The 18761-nt window shown below is 38.5% G+C and overlaps 1 protein-coding gene across 1 annotated transcript in view; it reads left to right on the plus strand.

Moving 5' to 3' along the window:
• Window positions 1–6481, plus strand: part of PPA1 (inorganic pyrophosphatase 1) — a 38205-nt gene extending 31724 nt beyond the window's left edge. Inside the window, exons 9-11 of the mRNA XM_079899200.1 lie at window positions 3879–3948; window positions 5069–5108; window positions 5693–6481. Coding sequence (XP_079755326.1) covers window positions 3879–3948; window positions 5069–5108; window positions 5693–5724 — 142 coding nt within the window. The 3' untranslated portion in view covers window positions 5725–6481. The remainder of the gene's footprint in view (window positions 1–3878; window positions 3949–5068; window positions 5109–5692) is intronic.
• Window positions 6482–18761: the final 12280 nt, after the last annotated feature.

Raw genomic sequence — 18761 nt, forward strand, 5'->3', positions numbered from 1 at the left:
GGTGTTCTCTGATGTGAATATGTAAGGTTCATTACAACTAAACCAGGATCTACTATGCACACTGAATTAACTACTACTACTACTAATAGCTAATATGACTGAGCAGTTAATATTTGCCAAGCCTGCAACACAGATGCAGGGAGATTAAACTTAACCAAAGTCATACCACAGTAAGCATTTTGGAGTTAGGACTCGCATCCAAGTCTGTCTGGCCCCAGATCATTTTTAGTACAGTACTTCCTCTTTTAAAGCTTATAAAAGAATGCCCACCATTACCACTTAACTAGTGTTGTTCTGGAAATACTAGTTGATGAAGTAAATAAGAGAAAGAAGATGCAGGAATATTGGAAAAGGGGGAGCAAATTGTTGCAGATGATATGATTGTGTACCCAGAAAACCCTAGAAAAAAGAGCTCAGCAAGGTGAATAATTACAAAATGAGTATATATGTACATTGCTAGCTTTCTATATGAAGTGTAACAGAAACTATAATGGAGGAAAAGATCTCATGTAGAATAGTATTTAAAAACAAAACACAGTATAAATAAGAAACCTGAAGGACCCAGAAGAAGAAAAGTTTGACTCTACTGAGAAATATAAAAGATGTTAAATAGAAAGGTATATATTCATGAATAACATTCAGTTTCATCTAGAAAAAATCTGCATCTCAGAATAACAAGGGAAGTTCTGAAAAAAGTAAGGGTAGTGGTGGTGAGGAAGAGTGTTAATTATTTTGGTACTGTTTAGTAATATTGTTTTACTAAGAATTTGGTACTGAAGAAGAAAGTCAAATTATTCAGTTCTGTTAGAGTTTGATAGACCTAAAGTAGATCTAAAGATGTATGGGAATTCAATTTATAATAAAGAAGATGTTTTAAATGAGTGGTTTGGACCAACCACTGTTTAGGAAGAAAATAAGACTAGATCTCTATCTCACTCCTTACATTCCTTACGCCAGATATACACACTGGCAACCACCCTCATGGCTGTGGCCGTTTCATTTTGGAAAGGTGCTGTAACCAGGCAGGTGCTCCACAAGTGCCCTGTGCAAGCAACCCAGCACCAGTGTTCTTACCTCCAACTACTTTATATCCACATGTTAACTGGGTGCTGGCTGCAAACTAGGGTTTGTAACCCTAGTCTTACATAAGCATTTAATTACAGACAGATAAATTGTAATGTGAGAAAATTCTAGAAAAAGTATAGGTGAATTTATTCATTAGCTTGTAATAGGGAAGACCTTTCCAAACAGAAGACAAACTCAAAATCCATAAAAGAAAGATTTACTTGTGGTATTATTTTTTTATGTATCAGGAGACAATTTTTCCAAGTTTCTGCTTAAACAACACATGACAGAGGGCTAAATTCCTTAATTTATAAATAGCTTATTCTAATTGATAAGAAAAAGAATAATTCAATAGAAGGAGAGGAACAGATAAAAAAAGAAAATTTACAGATAAGAAGATGTACAGTCTCATTTTATAATTTTTTTTAATAAATTCTTTCAGGATTTGTTTATTTCATTCGTAGTGGAATTAGTTTATTCTTTTTTTTTTTTTTTTTTGGCCGTGTTGGGTCTTTGTTGCTGTGCGTGGGCTTTTCTAGTTGTGGCGAGCGGGGGCTACTCTTCGTTGCGGTGCGCAGGCTTTCCATTGAGGTGGCTTCTCTTGTTGCAGAGCATGGGCTCTAGGCGTGCGGGCTTCAGTAGTTGCAGCACGCGGGCTCAGTAGGTGCAGCACGTGGGCTCTAGAGTGCAGGCTCAGTAGTTGTAGCACGTGGGCTTAGTTGCTCCGCAGCATGTGGGATCTTCCCAGACCAGAGATTGAACCTGTGTCCGCTGCATTGGCAGGCGGATTCTTAACCATTGTGCCACCAGGGAAGTCCTCATTTTATAATTTAAAATGCAGCTCAGAAAGATAGTGTTATCCCCCAGTAGCTTTGCAAAATTTAAAAAAATTAAATGATAGCTGGGATGGCAAGAATATCTATATCTATATCTATCTATCTGTCTATCTATCTATCTATCTATCTGTCTATATGGTTGGTGAGAGTTTAAATGGGTACAACCTTTGTGAAGGGCAATTTGACAATATTCAGCCCAAAATTTTTAATGCATGTATTTCTTTGTAGAACCACTACTAGGAATGTATCCTATAGATATAGTCCCAAAAGATTTATGTATAAGGATGTTCATTGCAGTGTCATTTATAATAGCAAAAAGTTAGAAACAACCAAAATGTAATGGTTAAGCACATCCATATAATAGAACAGTATATGTCACAGAAAAAAAAAGTTCTCTCTATGTTGATAAGGAAAGACAACCAAAATATATTAAGTGAGAAAAGCAAAGTCCATAGTAGTATATTTAGTATGATCCCATTTATGCAAGGTGAGATACACACACACACCCCAGCATCTGTTTATATTTAAATTTTTTTTTCTGGAGGGAAACAAGAGCTATAGATAATGATTGCCTTTGGAGACAACCATTTGGAGATGGGAGGGAGAGAGGCTTTCAATTTGTGACTTTCTGAATTTTCTAACTATATATGTGTATTACTTTTTTTTATACATGTCAGTTTATCTGGGTAGTAAGATTTTTTTCTGATTATGAGAAAATCCTAATGTAAAAATAATTCTCAGAAATCTTCTGTTCTGTAAGTCAGAATAATGTCCTGTAAAATGCAAACATTGTCTCTCCACAAACAAGAAAAACTGAGCACACTTACACATTTGTGTGAAAATGTACAATCATGAGACTTTGCTTTTAATAACTTCTCTATTTTGTGGTGTCCTATTATTTCTATGGAAATGGGCTTAATGCATGTTAAGTGGCAGGTAACTGAAGATATTTATTTTTCATTTTAATAGAATATTTCTGATCATACCCATGTTATAATAATACACAATAATTTAATACATAGGAAATTTTGAACTATAGTTAACCAAAAAAAGTTTTTAAAAAATCATTTTAATCACAGTTTTCCCATAGATACTCTTATTAACATTTAGAATTTTTTCTTTTTACAGTCCTTTGTGTATAAGTATAATATTTTCAAAAATAATTAGGATCATATTGTATATAAAATTTGTTTTATGGTTTAAAAAAGTTAACACTATAAGCATTTCTCATGTCATTAAGAATATAATGCTTTCCTACTATATAACATTCCATCTGTGTAATATTCCATCTCATGGATAAATCATTTTTAATCATCCCTGTTGTTGGACATTTTGGTTACTTCCAAGTTTTCACTCTTACCAGTAGTGAAATCGTGTATGTTGAACATCTTTGTACATCATAGTTTAAATCTCTGAGTTCTGAGGTGTGGAATTTATCCATCAAAGAGTATGTGCTTTTTAAAAGGTTTTAAAAGGTTTTAGACACATTTTTTTGTTTGTTTTTTTATTTTTGTCTCTTACTTTTTCTTTTTTTATTTTGTTGTGGACACATTTTACCAGATTATTTTTCAGGAATATTGAACCAGGTGTTACTCCTGCCAGGAGTGTCTATCTCAGATGTCAACACTGACAGAAACTGGATTTTTTTGTTTTTTGTTTTTTTCATTTTATCTAATTAGGAAAGATATGTTTGTCATTTTCATTTGCATCTTAGCTCTTTCATTGAGAATTACACTGCATTCAATCACATACTTTAAAATCTGAACTTGTTAAGGGATTTGAGTAAAATTGACCACAAGAATAGCTGTATATTAAATAATTAGAATATTTAATATAGGTGAGAAAGCTTTCAACTAAGCCAGACTTGAATCTCATCTGGCCTACCACCTTCATCTTGTTATTTTTAACAAGAGAGAGTTTTAATAAGAGAGAAGTTTTTGTTACTGTGACTCATGACAATTTTCCTTTGTTCAATAGCATGAATACCACAGTGTTTGAGAGCCCCTTCCAGTGTGATCCTGATGCTGCCAAAGCCATTGTGGAAGCTGTAAGTAAAGGTTTCCTTGAAAAAGAACACGCCTGGTGGCCAAAAAATGGGGTGTTGAATGAGGAGGGAAAGTACCTTCAATAAATATTTGAGGATGTCCTGTACACATATTACAATGTAAGATCTTGAAATTACAAACCATAAATACAAGTAGACATTTGACTGAGGGGAAACCTGAGGAGGGTCCTAGCCAACACTATATTGGGCAGATAACAAAGTAGGACAATTTGTAAAAATCAAAATGACTCCAGAATGTTCTAAGTAACCCAAGTGCCTGAGTACTTATCATAAGCCATTTTTCACAAAAGTACCAATGGGAACTTATTTGACTTGGTCATAGCAAGGAATGAGAAAGTTACCAAATTTCAGGTACCATTGCAGGAGTGGTTTACAGTCCTAGAGGAGAATTTCATGTGAGGAAGTAAACTGTCCATCAAAGAAATTATTTTGTTTTTGTATTATTTTTAATGATCTGATTTGTATTAACCTAAAGACTGAAGATTGTCTAAAATTATTCCCATTTACAATATTAAATAAGGAAAACAAATGAAAATGAGGTCTGACTTTACAGCCTTGTAAACAGGGTAATACAAGGGAAAAGGACAATTTAATGATGAAGCCAATACATTTAGATTTATTTTATTTATATATGAATTTTGACAAAGTTGAGATGAATAAGATAAATTGGAAGGGATAAGCCATTGGTTAACAATCATAACTTTTCAATGAGAACATTCTGCCTACATTTTATATATATGTGTGTATATATAAAACCTTTATATATACATATGTTGGTTTTTTAATTCTTTATTTCAAAAAGCAGGTTTTTTTAAATTGGAGTATAGTTGCTTTACAATGTTGTGTTAGTTTCTGCTGTAACAAATTTATTTTTATTTATTCTCCTGTATGTCATTAAAAGGTAAGAGGTTTGAATTTGTTAGCATTTCTTAGCAGTAGAGCAAGCTCTGCATTGTTACTATCTATTGTAAATTATTTTTAGGACCTAAAAATTGGGATAGTTGTCTTCTGTTTAGATTCCTTTTAATTTTTGTATCAGTATACTTTTTTAGCTTATTCTTTTTCTGGGATTAGACTAATACATTTTAACATTTTATTTTAGTTACCACCACATGAACCTGCCTGCACAATACCAACAGATGGTAAGATCTGTATCTAGTAAAATTACGTTCAACATTATGCATATGTGTGGAAAATTACATCTGTATCTATAGATACGTCTTACATACCACATACATACAGAGAAAGAGAAGGACAGGGAGAAGAAGCTTTTTAGAGTTCTGTAGCATGTGTGGGAAGAAAAATGGCTGTACCTACCACATTTAGGGCCACCGCTGTGACAGCATGACCATGACCCACTGTTCTCGGAGTTCCTGGTAGATGCCTTGTGGAGGTTGGAGCAGGCTGGGCTCTTCGTCCCCATCTGGCCCCAGGCTGCTTCACCCAGGAAACAGTTCTTTCCACCTTTAGATGTTAGAATTCTCTGTAAGGTTCTTCTTGTGAGAATTGCATGTCCATAGTATCAGCATCAAGAGTAAAGCAGCCCAAAAGAAAACACTGGTAAATTACCTGTTTTTGCTGTAGTGAAGCTTTGCATGTACGTAGGTTTGTTTTAATGTAATCCATAGGAGGATACATTAAAGCAAATATATTATTCATTGTTATATGTTGGGTATAATTTTGATTCCTAACAGGGATTCTAATTTTTTCTTTTCCCTGACTACAGTGGATAAGTGGTTCCATCACCAGAAAAACTAAGGAAATTTCTCTGGAATACAAGCTGATACTGCTGCATCCTTTTCGTCTGAAAGCATTAGATGCAAAAGTAGTAACTTTTCCAAGCTTTAAATTTATAGAACTAATCAATCAAATTCTGCTGTGACCAATCCAATATATCCATACTGTTATCCATCTAAAAGCATCTTTCATATCAACTAAGATAACTTTTAGTTCCTGCTTAAATATCAAGACAGTTGTAGTTTGGAAGTCATCTGTGAATAAATGTCCAAGATAAGTATGTATTGGATGTATATGTTTGCCATGTGTTAGGAAATAAAATTATTTTATTGAAACTTGGTTTATGATATTTTTATTTTAATCTGAAGCCTAACACTACCAAGCAGGCTTGGGTGCTGTTTGGTATTTGTTTTCTGTGAATGATCTTATAATTCACTTTTATTTATTAGACTAAAACTGACTTTATTTGTAGGCACCTGAAAATGAAATCCCTTATATTTACAGCAGTCTTGATACTATACTCTTACCTAATTCCTATCATCCCATTGTGAGCCATCAGCCAAGATAGTTTTGTGATTAAATTCGTGGCTTTGGAGCTGTGCAGACCTGAGTTTTTAATCCTAGCCCGTCTACTTATTTAGCTCTATAATCTCAGGTCAGTGTTGGCATCCACTGACTGTGTTTTCTCAATCAAGTTGTGATTTTCTTGGTTGTTGTTATGATGGGTGATTGTTAATAATATCCTAGACATTTTGTCTGTTATGTTAGGAGACACTAGGATCCATTTAAATCTTTTAGCAGGCATCACCCTATTTAGGGTTAGCACATGGGTCTTGGCCTGCTTTTGTGGACTGTGGTTTCAATGGCAGTTTAATTTTCAGCAGCTTTGCAGTGTTATTTTGGTCAGCCTGGTTTATCTGGTGCCACTGGGGCTTCTGTTGGTTCCTGCTGGTGCTGCCTGAGGGGGCTGAGTATCTCGTGGTAGAAGAGGAGAGTCTTAGGCTACAGGGATAAAGAAGCTTCCTGAACTGGTCTACCCATTATAGCTGGATTTCTCCCTCAGGCAGCTCACCCGCCTACCTAGGTAACTCTTGGTGGAAAAGGGGAGTCTCAGGCCTTGTGCGGAAGGAGAGTGCCTCCCTGGTTGTTTATTTCTGCCTGGGCTCCCAATGAGCCCCCTTGCCAGGTAGTGTCATGCCCACCAGAGGGACCCCCATTCCCTATGGGGGAGGTGGAGGAATGAGCCTATCTGGACTGCCTTCTGTTGCTAGGTTAGGGGTTGGGAAGGACTCTTCTCCTCCTCCTGGTGGTGGTAGGATGCATGTGCCCTGTCACTGCTGTTCTCTGGTCCTGGGGGCCCAAACCAGCTTGCCTTCTTAGCACCTTTCAGAGTTCTTGGTTGTGTCTTGTCATCTCCAGGGTCTATAGCTGTGCTTAGCAGGAGAAGTAGAGAAAAACAGGTCTATGCCTTCTTGTCTGGTCCAGGACCAGAAACATCAGCATTCAGATTTTAGTAATATTTCTCTTATTCCTTTTGTAAGTTCTGTTTTTAAATGCTGCCTCAGTCATTGTAATATGTGATTTCTGCAGTGATTTGTTACGATAAGAAATATGTTTTCTAACGAAAGACTATACAAAGTGGGGGACTTCACAAGTATTAGCAATAAATAGGAATCATCTGCCCAAATTTATGGAAAGGAAAGGGGATAGAACACTAGTCAGAAGAAATGTCAGCAATAGTTCTCCTGTATGAGATCCTCTGTAGAAAGCTTCCACTCCTCTGTTCAGGTAAGGAATGTAAAATACTCTTGTATTCACTTGCTAGGCTACCATAACCAAGTACCACAAACTGGATGGGCTAAACAAGAGAAATGTATTGCCTCCCCGTTCTGGAAGCTAGAAGTCCGAGATCCAGGTATCAGCAGGCCCATGCTCCCTCTGAAGACTATTGGGAAGGATCTGTTCCAGGCCTCTCCCTGCTTTTGATAGTTCCTGGCTTGTGGCAGCATAACCCTAATGTACACAAGGTGTTCTCCCTGTGTGCTTGTTTCCAAATTTCCCCTTATAAGGACATCAGGGGAAAGAATTCCCTGGGGTCCAGTGGTTAGGACTGTGCTTTCACTGCCATGGGCCCGGATTCAATCCCTAGTTCGGGAACCACAGGCTGTGTGGCACGGCCAAAAAGAAAAAAATACGAACATCAGTCAGGGCTTCCCTGGTAGTGCAGTGGTTAAGGATCCGCCTGCAAATGCAGGGGACACGGGTTCAAGCCCTGGTCCAGGAAGATCCCACATGCCACGGAGCAACTGAGCCCGTGCACCACAACTACTGAGGCTGCGCTCTAGAGCCCGCGAGCCACAACTACTGAGCGCACGTGCTGCAACTACTGAAGCCCGCGCGCCTAGAGCCTGTGCTCCACAAGAAGCCCACTCACTGCAACAAAGAGTAGCCCCCGCTCGCCACAGCTAGAGAAAGCCCGTGCGCAGCAATGAAGACCCAACGCAGCCAAAAATTTTTAAAAATAAAATAAATAAATTGAAAAATAAAATAAAATAAATAAATAAAATAAAGTATACAACACAATGGTTCTTCCTTTTAAAAAAAAAGATACATGCACCCCAGTGTTCATTGCAGCACTATTTATAATAGCCAAGATATGGAAGCAACCTAAATGTCCATTGACAGAGGAATGGATAAAGAAGATGTGGTACATTTATACAATGGAATATTACTCAGCCATAAAAAAACAATGAAATAATGCCATTTGCAGAAACATGGATGGACCTACAGATTATCATACTAAGTAAAGTAAGTCAGACAGAGAAAACAAACATCATATGTTATCACTTATATGTGGAATCTAAAAAAATGATACAAATGAACTTATTTACAAAACAGAAACAGACTCACAGACTTGGAAAACAAACTTATGGTTACCAAAGGGGAAAGGTGGAGGGGAGGGATAAATTAGGGGTTTGGGATTAACATATACACACAATTATATATAAAACAGATAATCAACAATGACCTACTGTACAGCACAGGAAACTCTACTCAGTATTCTGTAATAACCTATATGGGAAAATAATCTGAAAAAGAATGGATATATGTATAACTGAATCACTTTGCTGTACACCTGAAATGAACACAACATTGTAAATCAACTACACTCCAATATAAAATAAAAATTAAATTAAAAAAATTTTTTTAATGTAATCTCAGCAACACTGCATGATCAATGCAGTTTTTCAGGTAAGGCAATCTGAAGCGTTGGCCCAGTTGTATAAAGGGTCCGAATGAGAACTCCAATTAGAAATTCAAAATTCATTTTCACCATCCCTGAGCCCAGGCCTGCATGTGCTGCAGCTGTAATGGCGATTATGTCCTATCTAATCAGCATATTTGCTACGCAAGAGCTTATATTGTGCTTCTGCACAGAGTGTTCTTTACATTTAGAACAGCTGCCTTTACTGCTTTCTGGGAGTCTAGGCCAAAGGGAATTTGCCTTTACACTGACAAGAGTGCTGTGCGAATTGCTTCATGATGACAAGTATTTATTGAAGAGTTATTAACTCGAGTCGATTGCCACAGAGTTTATTGCTCCCTCTGTCTCTCTTTGGGATCTTTCCCTTAGTTATTACAAAACCTTTAAATTAACAGAAAACACTTGCCAGAAATAAGATTAAGCAATGAACACCACAAGGGTATGTGGCAATCTGAATTTTTTTGAAAGGCTGAGAGCAAAAAAAAAAAAAAAAGCCTGAGAGCAATTTGGCAATCTCTATCAAAATTTTAAATTTGTCTTTATACTTTGAGTCAGCAATTCTGATCTAAGACTTCATTCTAGTTGACTAAGAATAGTCAACCGGGCACACAGCCTATGGCAGCTTTGTTAAGTATAGCAAAACCTGGAAAAATATCTAGCAGTCCAGTTGAGGAATGGCTAAATATTCGTACATGTAGCAGTCAGTGAAGTCACTGCATGGGCTGATATGGAAAAGATGTTCAAAATACCTAAGTGAAAAGAGAAAAAGTTGTAGTACTCTATAGCTGCCAGCTATGGCCTGCGGGCCAAATCCAGCCTGCCAGAGGTTTGGTTAAAAACACTTTATTGGAACACAGTCACACCCTTTCATTTATGAATTGCTGTGACTGCCTTCTAGCTACAATGAAGACAGAATTTAGTAGTTGGGATAGAGACCACATGACCTGCAAAGTCAAAAATATTTACTATTTGACCCTTTACCAAAACCATTTGCCAATCCCCACTCTATCCTATGATCCTATTTATGTTTTTACAAAGGGAGCACTGTGGGGAAAGAGACACATTAATGGATATGCTTGTATGGGTATAGACAATTTCTGGGGACAAACAAACAAAAATAAACCACAGCCAACAATGGTTATCTCAGGGAGTGGGAATGAGTTACGTGCGGAAGAGGTCAGGCCCATGGAGTTTCCTTCCACTTTGTAAGCTCCTATGCTCTCTTATTTGTTTTTCTTTTTGGCTGTGTTGGGTCTTCGTTGCTGTGTGCGGGCTTTCTCTAGTTGAGGCGAGCGCGGGCTACTCTTCGCTGCAGTGCCCAGGCTTCTCATTGCGGTGGCTTTTATTGTTGTGAAGCATGGGCTCTAGGCGCGAGGGCTTCAGTAGTTGTGGCAAAGGGGTCAGTGGTTGTGGCTCGCAGGCTCTAGAGCGCAGGCTCAGTAGTTGTGGCGCACGGGCTTAGTTGCTCCGCAGCATGTGGGATCTTCCCGGACCAGGGCTCGAAACCATGTCCTCTGCAGTGGCAGGCGGATTCTTAACCACTGCGCCATCAGGGAAGCCCGTAAGCTTCTATGCTCTTTGAATTGTTTTTCTAAAAGCATGTATAAAATTTTAAATTTTTTTAAAGAAAATCAAATGAAGTAGGAGAAGGATACCAGTGGACAGTGCTCAGCACAGCTAGTGTCGGGGGCTTCTCTTTCTCTCTCTCTCTCTCTCTCTATATATATGTATACATATGTGTATATATGTAACATATATATGATATATATACTTATATATGGATATACACGTGGATATATATGATATATACTTATATGTATATATATATTATATATATACTTTAGATACAGAATAAGGACTGGGAGGGACTGAGCCCTGGAATCTAATTTTTAACCAGTTCCCCAGGTGATTCTAACATCGCCTATGTTTGAAACCACTGCTCTAGTCGTAAATTTCAGAGATCAGGAAAAATGTCTCATGGGGTTGTAGTTATGATCAGCATGAGATAATCCAGCAAACATCTATCACAGCAACAGCAGCAAATGATAATAGCTCCCATTTGTGAACACTTCCTAAGTGGCAGGCCCTATGCTACAGGCTCTATGTGCTTCATCTCGTGGGTATCCTTGTCCTGTCCCTCATCTTAGAGGATATGCTTTCAGCTTTTCACCAGTGAGTTTAATGTCGGCCGTAGGTTTATCATATATGGCCTTTATTATGTTCACTGTATACCGACTTCCTTGAGAATTTTTATCATAAATGGATGTTGAATTTTGTCAAAAGCGTTTTCTGCGTCTATTGAGACGATCGTATGATTTTCATTCTGTAATTTGTTAATGTGGTGCATCACACTGACTGATCTGTGGATGTTGAACCATCTTGCATCCCAGGGATAAATCCCACTTGATCATGGTGTATGATCCTTTTAATGTATTGTTGATTTAATGTTGATTTATTTATTGTTGATTTATTTATTGTTGATTTATTTTATTTATTTTTAAAATTACACAACATTTTTAAAATTAAATTTTTTGAAGTATAATTGATTTACAATGTTGTATTAGTTTCTACCATACAGCAAAATGAATCAGCTATACATATATATATATCCCCTCTTTTTTAGATTTCCTTCCCATTTAGGTCACCACAGTGCATTAAGTAGGGTTCCCTGTGCTATACAGTGTGGTCTCATTAGTTATCTATTTTATACATAGTATCAATAGTGTACATGTGTCAGTCCTAATCTCCCAATTCCTTCCATTCCCTCTTCCCCCTTGGTATCCATATATTTGTTCTCTATCAATAGTGTACATGTGTCAGTCCTAATCTCCCATTCCTTCCATTCCCTCTTCCCCCTTGGTATCCATACATTTGTTCTCTATTTGCTTTGCAAATAAGATCATCTATACCATTTTTCTAGATTCCACATATATGCGTTAATATACGATATTTGTTTTTCTCTTTCTGACTTACTTCACTCTGTATGACACTCTCTAGGTCCATACACGTCTCTACAAATGACCCAATTTCGTTCCTTTTTATGGCTGACTAATGTTCCATTGTTATATGTGCCACATCTTTATTGATTCCTCTGTTGGTGGACATTTAGGTTGCTTCCATGTCCTGGTTATTGTAAATAATGCTGCTATGAACATTGGGGTGCGTGTGTCTTTTTGAATTATGGTTTTCTCTGGGTATATGCCCACGAGGGGGATTGCTGGGTCATATGGTAGTTCTATTTTTAGTTTTTTAAGGAACCTCTATACTGTTTTCCACAGTGGCTGTATCAATTTACATTCCCACCAACAGTGCATGAGCAGAAAATATTTGCAAATGAAGCAACTGACAAAGGATTAATCTCCAAAATATACAAGCAGCTCAATATAAAAAAAAACAAATAACCCAATCAAAAAATGGGTGGAAGACTTAAATAGACATTTCTCCAAAGAAGATACACAAATTTTAATATGTTAAAAATTCAAAAATTACAGATAAAGTCCTCCTTGCTTGCTGTCAATCCTACTCCCTTCTTAGAGATTAACCACTATCAGTTCGGTATGACTCTTTCTTGATTTTTCTCTATGCTTTTACACACATTTATCTGAATATAAATATACAATTTAGTATTTTTTAAGTATGTACGGGATCATACTTATATACATTTTGAAATTTCATGGTATTATTTATAGATGCTACCTAATTCTTTTAAACTGGTGTAAAGATAATACAGATGTATTGTTGAACACATATTCTTAATCGACTCCATCAGACATGTTCCTGAAATCTAATGTGTTGTAGGTAGCTGGGATGCTGATTACAAGTTGGAGAATAGAAGGGGGCCAGGTAAGAAAGGTAGGCAAGGATCAGATAATGAAAGGGCTTGCTAAGGAGACCCTGGACTTTAGGAGGCCCTCAAGAGGCACCAACAGTTTTTAAAACTGGAAAGGACTATTATCTTATTTCCATAATGGGTACAGAGGTATTCAAGGAATCCTGATGATCTGCAATGCTGTTTGATAATATCTCCCCCTCCCCACCATACCCTTCTCATTAGGAAATATCCAAGCATATTTATTGAATGCATGACTCCTCTATAAATATTGGAATGGTCATGGTGTGATATGCCATTTGAACACGTTCCACAAGCATTTGCTGGGTGGCCCTACAGTAGGCAGTGGAGGGGAGTACGAAGTGGTGTAGTGGTTTCCAAAGCAGGGTCCAGGGCTCTCTGGAGGTGCTAGAGCGCCCTCCAGTGGGGCCATTAAAAATCTAGGAGATGATTTCCAAGTACCACTAGACTGCAAGACTCATGAGGGCAGGGACCCTATCTCTTCTGTTCCCCTCTGTATTCTGAGCACCTAGCATGTGTCCTCACATATAGCATGTACTTCATAAATATTGAATGAATTAATCTAAAAAATACAAATTCTTTCATTGGTTCCTAAAGGGAAATAAATATGTAGCAAAATACGACTATAATTGGGTATCCACAAACTAAAATGTATATTTTTGGACTTCCCTGAGAACTCTAATTCAATATTCAAAGTAGTCAAAAATTTTGTAAAGCTTCCACATTCAGGCTTCTTTTCTTTTCCTTTTTTGCACATATGGAGGGGGCTGGAATTTCTGCAATGTAAGGAAAGAATATTTTGTTGCATCCTTAATGCTTCTTGGGGACCTCGACCAATGTTTTTAAATTAAGAACTATTATTAATTATTCTACTAATATTAAGGGAGTATGTTGTGGGTGCTGGGTTAACCCTGTAATATGAATAGATACAAGAGTAGCTGCTAAACCTGTGCCTCCAAAGCCAGAGCCCAAGCCTGAAAAGACCCCTGTAAAGAAGGGAGAGCAGGGACCCAAACAGAAAAGTGGAGGGACTTCCCTGGTGGCACAGTGGCTAAGACTCCACACTCCCAATGCAGGGGGTCCAGGTTCGATCCCTGGTCAGGAAACTAGATCCCATATGCATGCTGCAACTGAAGATCCCACATGCCGCAATGAAGATCCCACACGTGGCAATGAAGATCCTGCATGCTGCAACTAAGACCTGGCGCACCCAAATAAATAAATAAATAAATACTTTTTTTAAAAAGAGAGAGAAAAGGGGAAAAGTCGATGTTGGCAAGGATGGGAATAACCCTGCAGAAAATGGAAATGCCAAAATACACCAGGCACAGAAAGATGAAGGTGCTGGAGGTGCCAAGTGAAACCAAAAACTGTTTTGTTTTTTAAAAAAATTTTTTTAATATTTATTTTTATTTATTTGGCTGCATCAGGTCTTAGTTGCAACACTCTGGATCTTTGTTGCGGCACACGGGCTCTTTTGTTGTGGTGTGCGGGCTCAGTAGTTGCGGCACGTGGGCTTAGTTGCCCCACAGCACGTGGGATCTTAGTTCCCTGACCAGGGATGGAACTCGCGTCCCCTACATTGGAAGGCGGATTCTTAACCACTGGACCGCCAGGGAAGTCCCCTGTTTTTTTTTAATTGTCGTAAAATACACATAACATAAATTTACCATCTTAACCATTTTTAAGTGTACTGTATAGTTTAGTAGTGTTAAGTACATTAACAGTGTTGTGCAACAGATCTCCAAAATTCTTTTCATCTTGCAGAACTGAAACTTTATAACCATTAAACAATTCCCCATTTCCGCCCCCTCCCAGGCCATGGCAAGCACCATTCTACTTCCTGTCTCTAGGAAGCTGAGAACTCTAGGTACCTAGTATAAGTGGAATTATATAGTATTTGTCTTTTTGTGACTGGCTTCTTTCACTTAGCGTGTCCCCCAAGCTCATTCATGTTGTAGCATGTATCAGAATTTCCTTCCTTTTTAAGGCTGGATAATATCCATTGTATGTGTATATCACATTTTGTTTATCCATTGATGGACACATGGGTTGCTTCCACCTCTTGGCTGTTGTGAACATTGCTGCTGTGAACATCAGTATACAAATATCTCTCTGAGACCCTGTTTTCAATTCTGTGGGTTATATACCCAGAAGAATTGCTGGATCATATGATAATTCTATTTCCTATTTTTGAGCAACCCCCGTATTGATTTCCATAGGGGCTGCACCATTTTACATTCCCACCAACAGTGCACAGACTAGGAAACATACAATTAGTTTAAGAAGAATTAAGGTTTTTTTCCTAATTGCACTCTAGATTATGTCAAAGGGAAAACATTTAGAAATCTTAAGACTTTTACCTCTTCGAATTTTAGATGGATTGCTTTTCAGAATGATTTTTCTAATCAACATTTTATGAAAATCCTCTAGGTGATAAAAGGCTAAACATTTACATTCTTCTCAAGAATTGAATGAATTTTTATGTATTAACACAGATGGTGTTCCAGTTTTTACCATGCTCAATGCAGCAAGGGATCATTAATTTTCAGCATCCATGCCCTTTCGGCTCCCTGGTCTCTCCTCTCCTTCACAGCCACATTTCTAATGGCACTGGCCAGGGTCACTGCCCCCTTTCCTCCTCTCATGGTCTCTCCTTAGGTCACTCCAGTCCAGCATCCATCCCCATTACTCCCCTGAAACTGCATGGGGGTCCCCATGGCCCCCATGTTGGCAATTCCAATAGGTGGTTAATTTTATGGGTCAACGTGACTGGAATAAAAAACACCCAGATAGCTGGTGAAACATTATTTCTGGGTGTGTCTTGTGTTTCTGGAAGAGGTTAGCATTTGCTTCAGTACACTGAGTAAAGAGATGTGCCCCTCACCAACGTCGACGGGCATCATCCAATCCGTTGAAGGCCCAAATGGAACAAAAAAAAACACAAAGGGCAAATTCTCTCTCTTCTTGAGCTGGGACATCCACCTTCCTGCCTTTGGACATCAGAGTTCCTTGCTCTAGGACCTTCAGACTCCAGGACTTACACCACCAGCCCTCTGATTCTCGGGCCTTCAGAGTCAGACTGAACTATTCCACCGACTTTTTTGCTCTTTAGCTTGCAGATCGAAGCTCGTCGGACTTCTCGGCCTCCATCACTGAGTGAGCCAATTCCTTCATGTATCTCCTCTTATACAAATCTATGTATCCTATTGGTTCTCTTTCTCTGGAGAACCCTAACACAGTTGCTTTTCAGTCTCCATTTCAGTTTCTGAGTGCCTGTCGACCTAATGTTGAGCATGCATAGGGGAATAAGAATAGAGTGGGGAGAAGAATTACATAAAACTCCTCTGCTCAAACCCTCCATCTCCAGACCACTCACAAGAAAGTCTAAAGTCCTCACAGTGGCCTACAAGGCTCTAAAGATTTGCCCCTGTTGGGAGACAATTCTCTATGAATCTCTTATATTTCTGCACTTCTTGGAGCAGAGGTACTGGAGGCCTTTATTTCGACTATCTTTTCAAGGACGTTTATATAAAGAACAGCCTTGGAAGAGACTCTTCATCTGAGGCAGGGGATAGTTTTGTCTGCTGTCCAGTGTAATACTGTCTCCATCTGGGTCAAAAGTCAGCCAGGTTTGCCTGCAGTCCATTATGAAAGGCTGGGGTTCCCTAAGCTCTGGGTTCTTCAGCTGTGATGCAAATCCACTCTATGGGCAGAATCCACCTGGGCTGCTCTGCATCACCCCAGAGTACTTGTTGGGGGGCAAGTGCAAAATACACAAACATGAAGCTCAGGCTTTGAGGTAATAAAATCCTTTGTCTCTGCCCCAGGAGTCTCGTGTTTGCCAGTATCCATGGAAGTGTGCCTGGCTAACTCATTAGGTAAACTCTCAGAACCTTCCCAATTCTTAACCACCTACCCCACACCTTTCTCACCTCACCTCCTGCTACTACTTCCCTTTTCACCCTGCCTGGCTACGCTGGCCTCCCAGCTGTTCCTGGAAGCTGCCATGAACACTCCTTCTTGAGGCCTCTGCACATGCTGTGCTGTCAGCCTGGAACATGTTACCCCCAGATGTCCTTCAGGTCCTGTCCAAATGGCACCTTGGTGGGGCCTTCCTTGACTACTCTCTACAACAGCCTTGCCACCAATAAACGGGTCGACTTTTGCCAACCTGATGGGTGAAAATGGTATCTCAGTGAGTTTTAAATTTATTAACTTTTGTTATTTTCTGTATTTATTATATTGCTATTATGAGTTTATTATGATTAAAAGCCATGTGTATTTCCTTTCCTGATAATTGTGATTCTCTCCTTGTCTATTTTTTTTAAACAACAGTCTTTTTCATGTTAATTTTTCACTTGCCTATGATGTGATTACACATATTTTTTCTCGTCATCTGTCTTGAGTTTACGGTGTTATCACTGTTGCTGTTTTGCCATATAAAATATTTTTATTTTTCTGTGGTTAAATTTATCAATCTTTTCTTTTATGGCTTCTGGATTTTCAATCATAGCCAGAAAGGCCTTCTCTATTCCAGGATTATAAGGAATTCATCCATGCTTTTTTAAAATTTTTCTAGTACTTTTATGGTGTCATTTGTAAATATATATATTTTTGAATCATTTGGAACTTACTTGATGTGGCATGTGACTTATAAATTCAACTTTTAGGTTTTCTTGACAACCCAACTGTCCCAACCCTTTTATTATTTATTTTAAGCACATAATTGAAACACTTCTTAAAAACGTACTCTGAAAAAATTGCTTACGTGCATGACAATGCCTCTTTCACCCATTTTAGAGGTGGGTACACTGTAGTTTGGGGCATTTGTCAACTTGACCAAGGCTTCGCAGCTGGTAAATGAAATTTGCAGCTCTCCTGAGAATCTGCCTGTGTGCTCCCTCCCTCCTCCTGAGTCCCCCAAGTCATCCTTGTGGTTTGGAAGCCTCTTACCTTACAGCCAGGCTTCTAACAAGGCCCGGTAGTCCAACGCATTAACTTGCATCATTAACTTGCACCGGGGCCAACTTGTGCCTCCAGGTGTGCACACTGGGGTTCCAAGCCCTCTGGACATAGTTCCCCTGGTTTAGTCAAAGCTGGTGAGAGGCCTCAGAACATAGCCTGACCCCTTTCAAATGTGTCTGGGCAGGATTCACACTCAATGCAGAAGACCCACAAGATGAAAGGAGGGGGAAGGTGGAGAGCTTGCCTATCCAGCCCCCTCTGAGTATTGTTGGAGTTGCCAGGTGCCATTTTATCTTTTTAAAATTTTATTGTTTAAAATTAACTTTTGGGGACTTCCCCGGTGGTCCAGTGGTTAAGACTCGTTGCTTCCGATGCAGGGGGCGCAGCTTCGATCCCTGGCTGGGGAACTAAGATCCCACATGCCATGCAGCGTGGGCAAAAAATAAAAAAATAAATAAAATTAACTTTTATTGGAATATAGTTGATTTACAATGCTGTGTTTCTGCTGTACAGCAAAGTGAATCAGTTATATATATACATGTATCCTGTCTTTTTTAGATTCTATTCCCATATAGGTCATTACAGAGTATTGAGTAGAGTTCCCTGTGCTATACAGTAGGTCCATATTAGTTATCTATTTTATATATAGTAGTGTGTATATGTCAATCCCAATCTCCCAGTTTATCCCTCCCCCTACCCAGGTGCCACTTTAATTTTATTTCTGCATGTATTTGAGTTTATATCTGTACTTCGTTCCATTGGTTTGTGTGCCTTTTTGTGCACTACTACCAAACTTTTAATTACTGAGGATCTATAATGTTTTAATATCTGATAGTGCTAGATCCCTCTCATTGTTCTGCTTCTTCAGAGCCTGTTTTCTGACTATTCTTGTTTATTTTTCCATTTGAATTTTAGGAACAAACAGGGTAGTTTAAAAAACACACACATAACACTCCCCTTTCACTTTGCCAACTG

The sequence above is a fragment of the Stenella coeruleoalba genome (genome assembly GCF_951394435.1).
Source record: "Stenella coeruleoalba genome assembly, chromosome: 16".
NCBI classification, from domain to species: domain Eukaryota; kingdom Metazoa; phylum Chordata; class Mammalia; order Artiodactyla; family Delphinidae; genus Stenella; species Stenella coeruleoalba.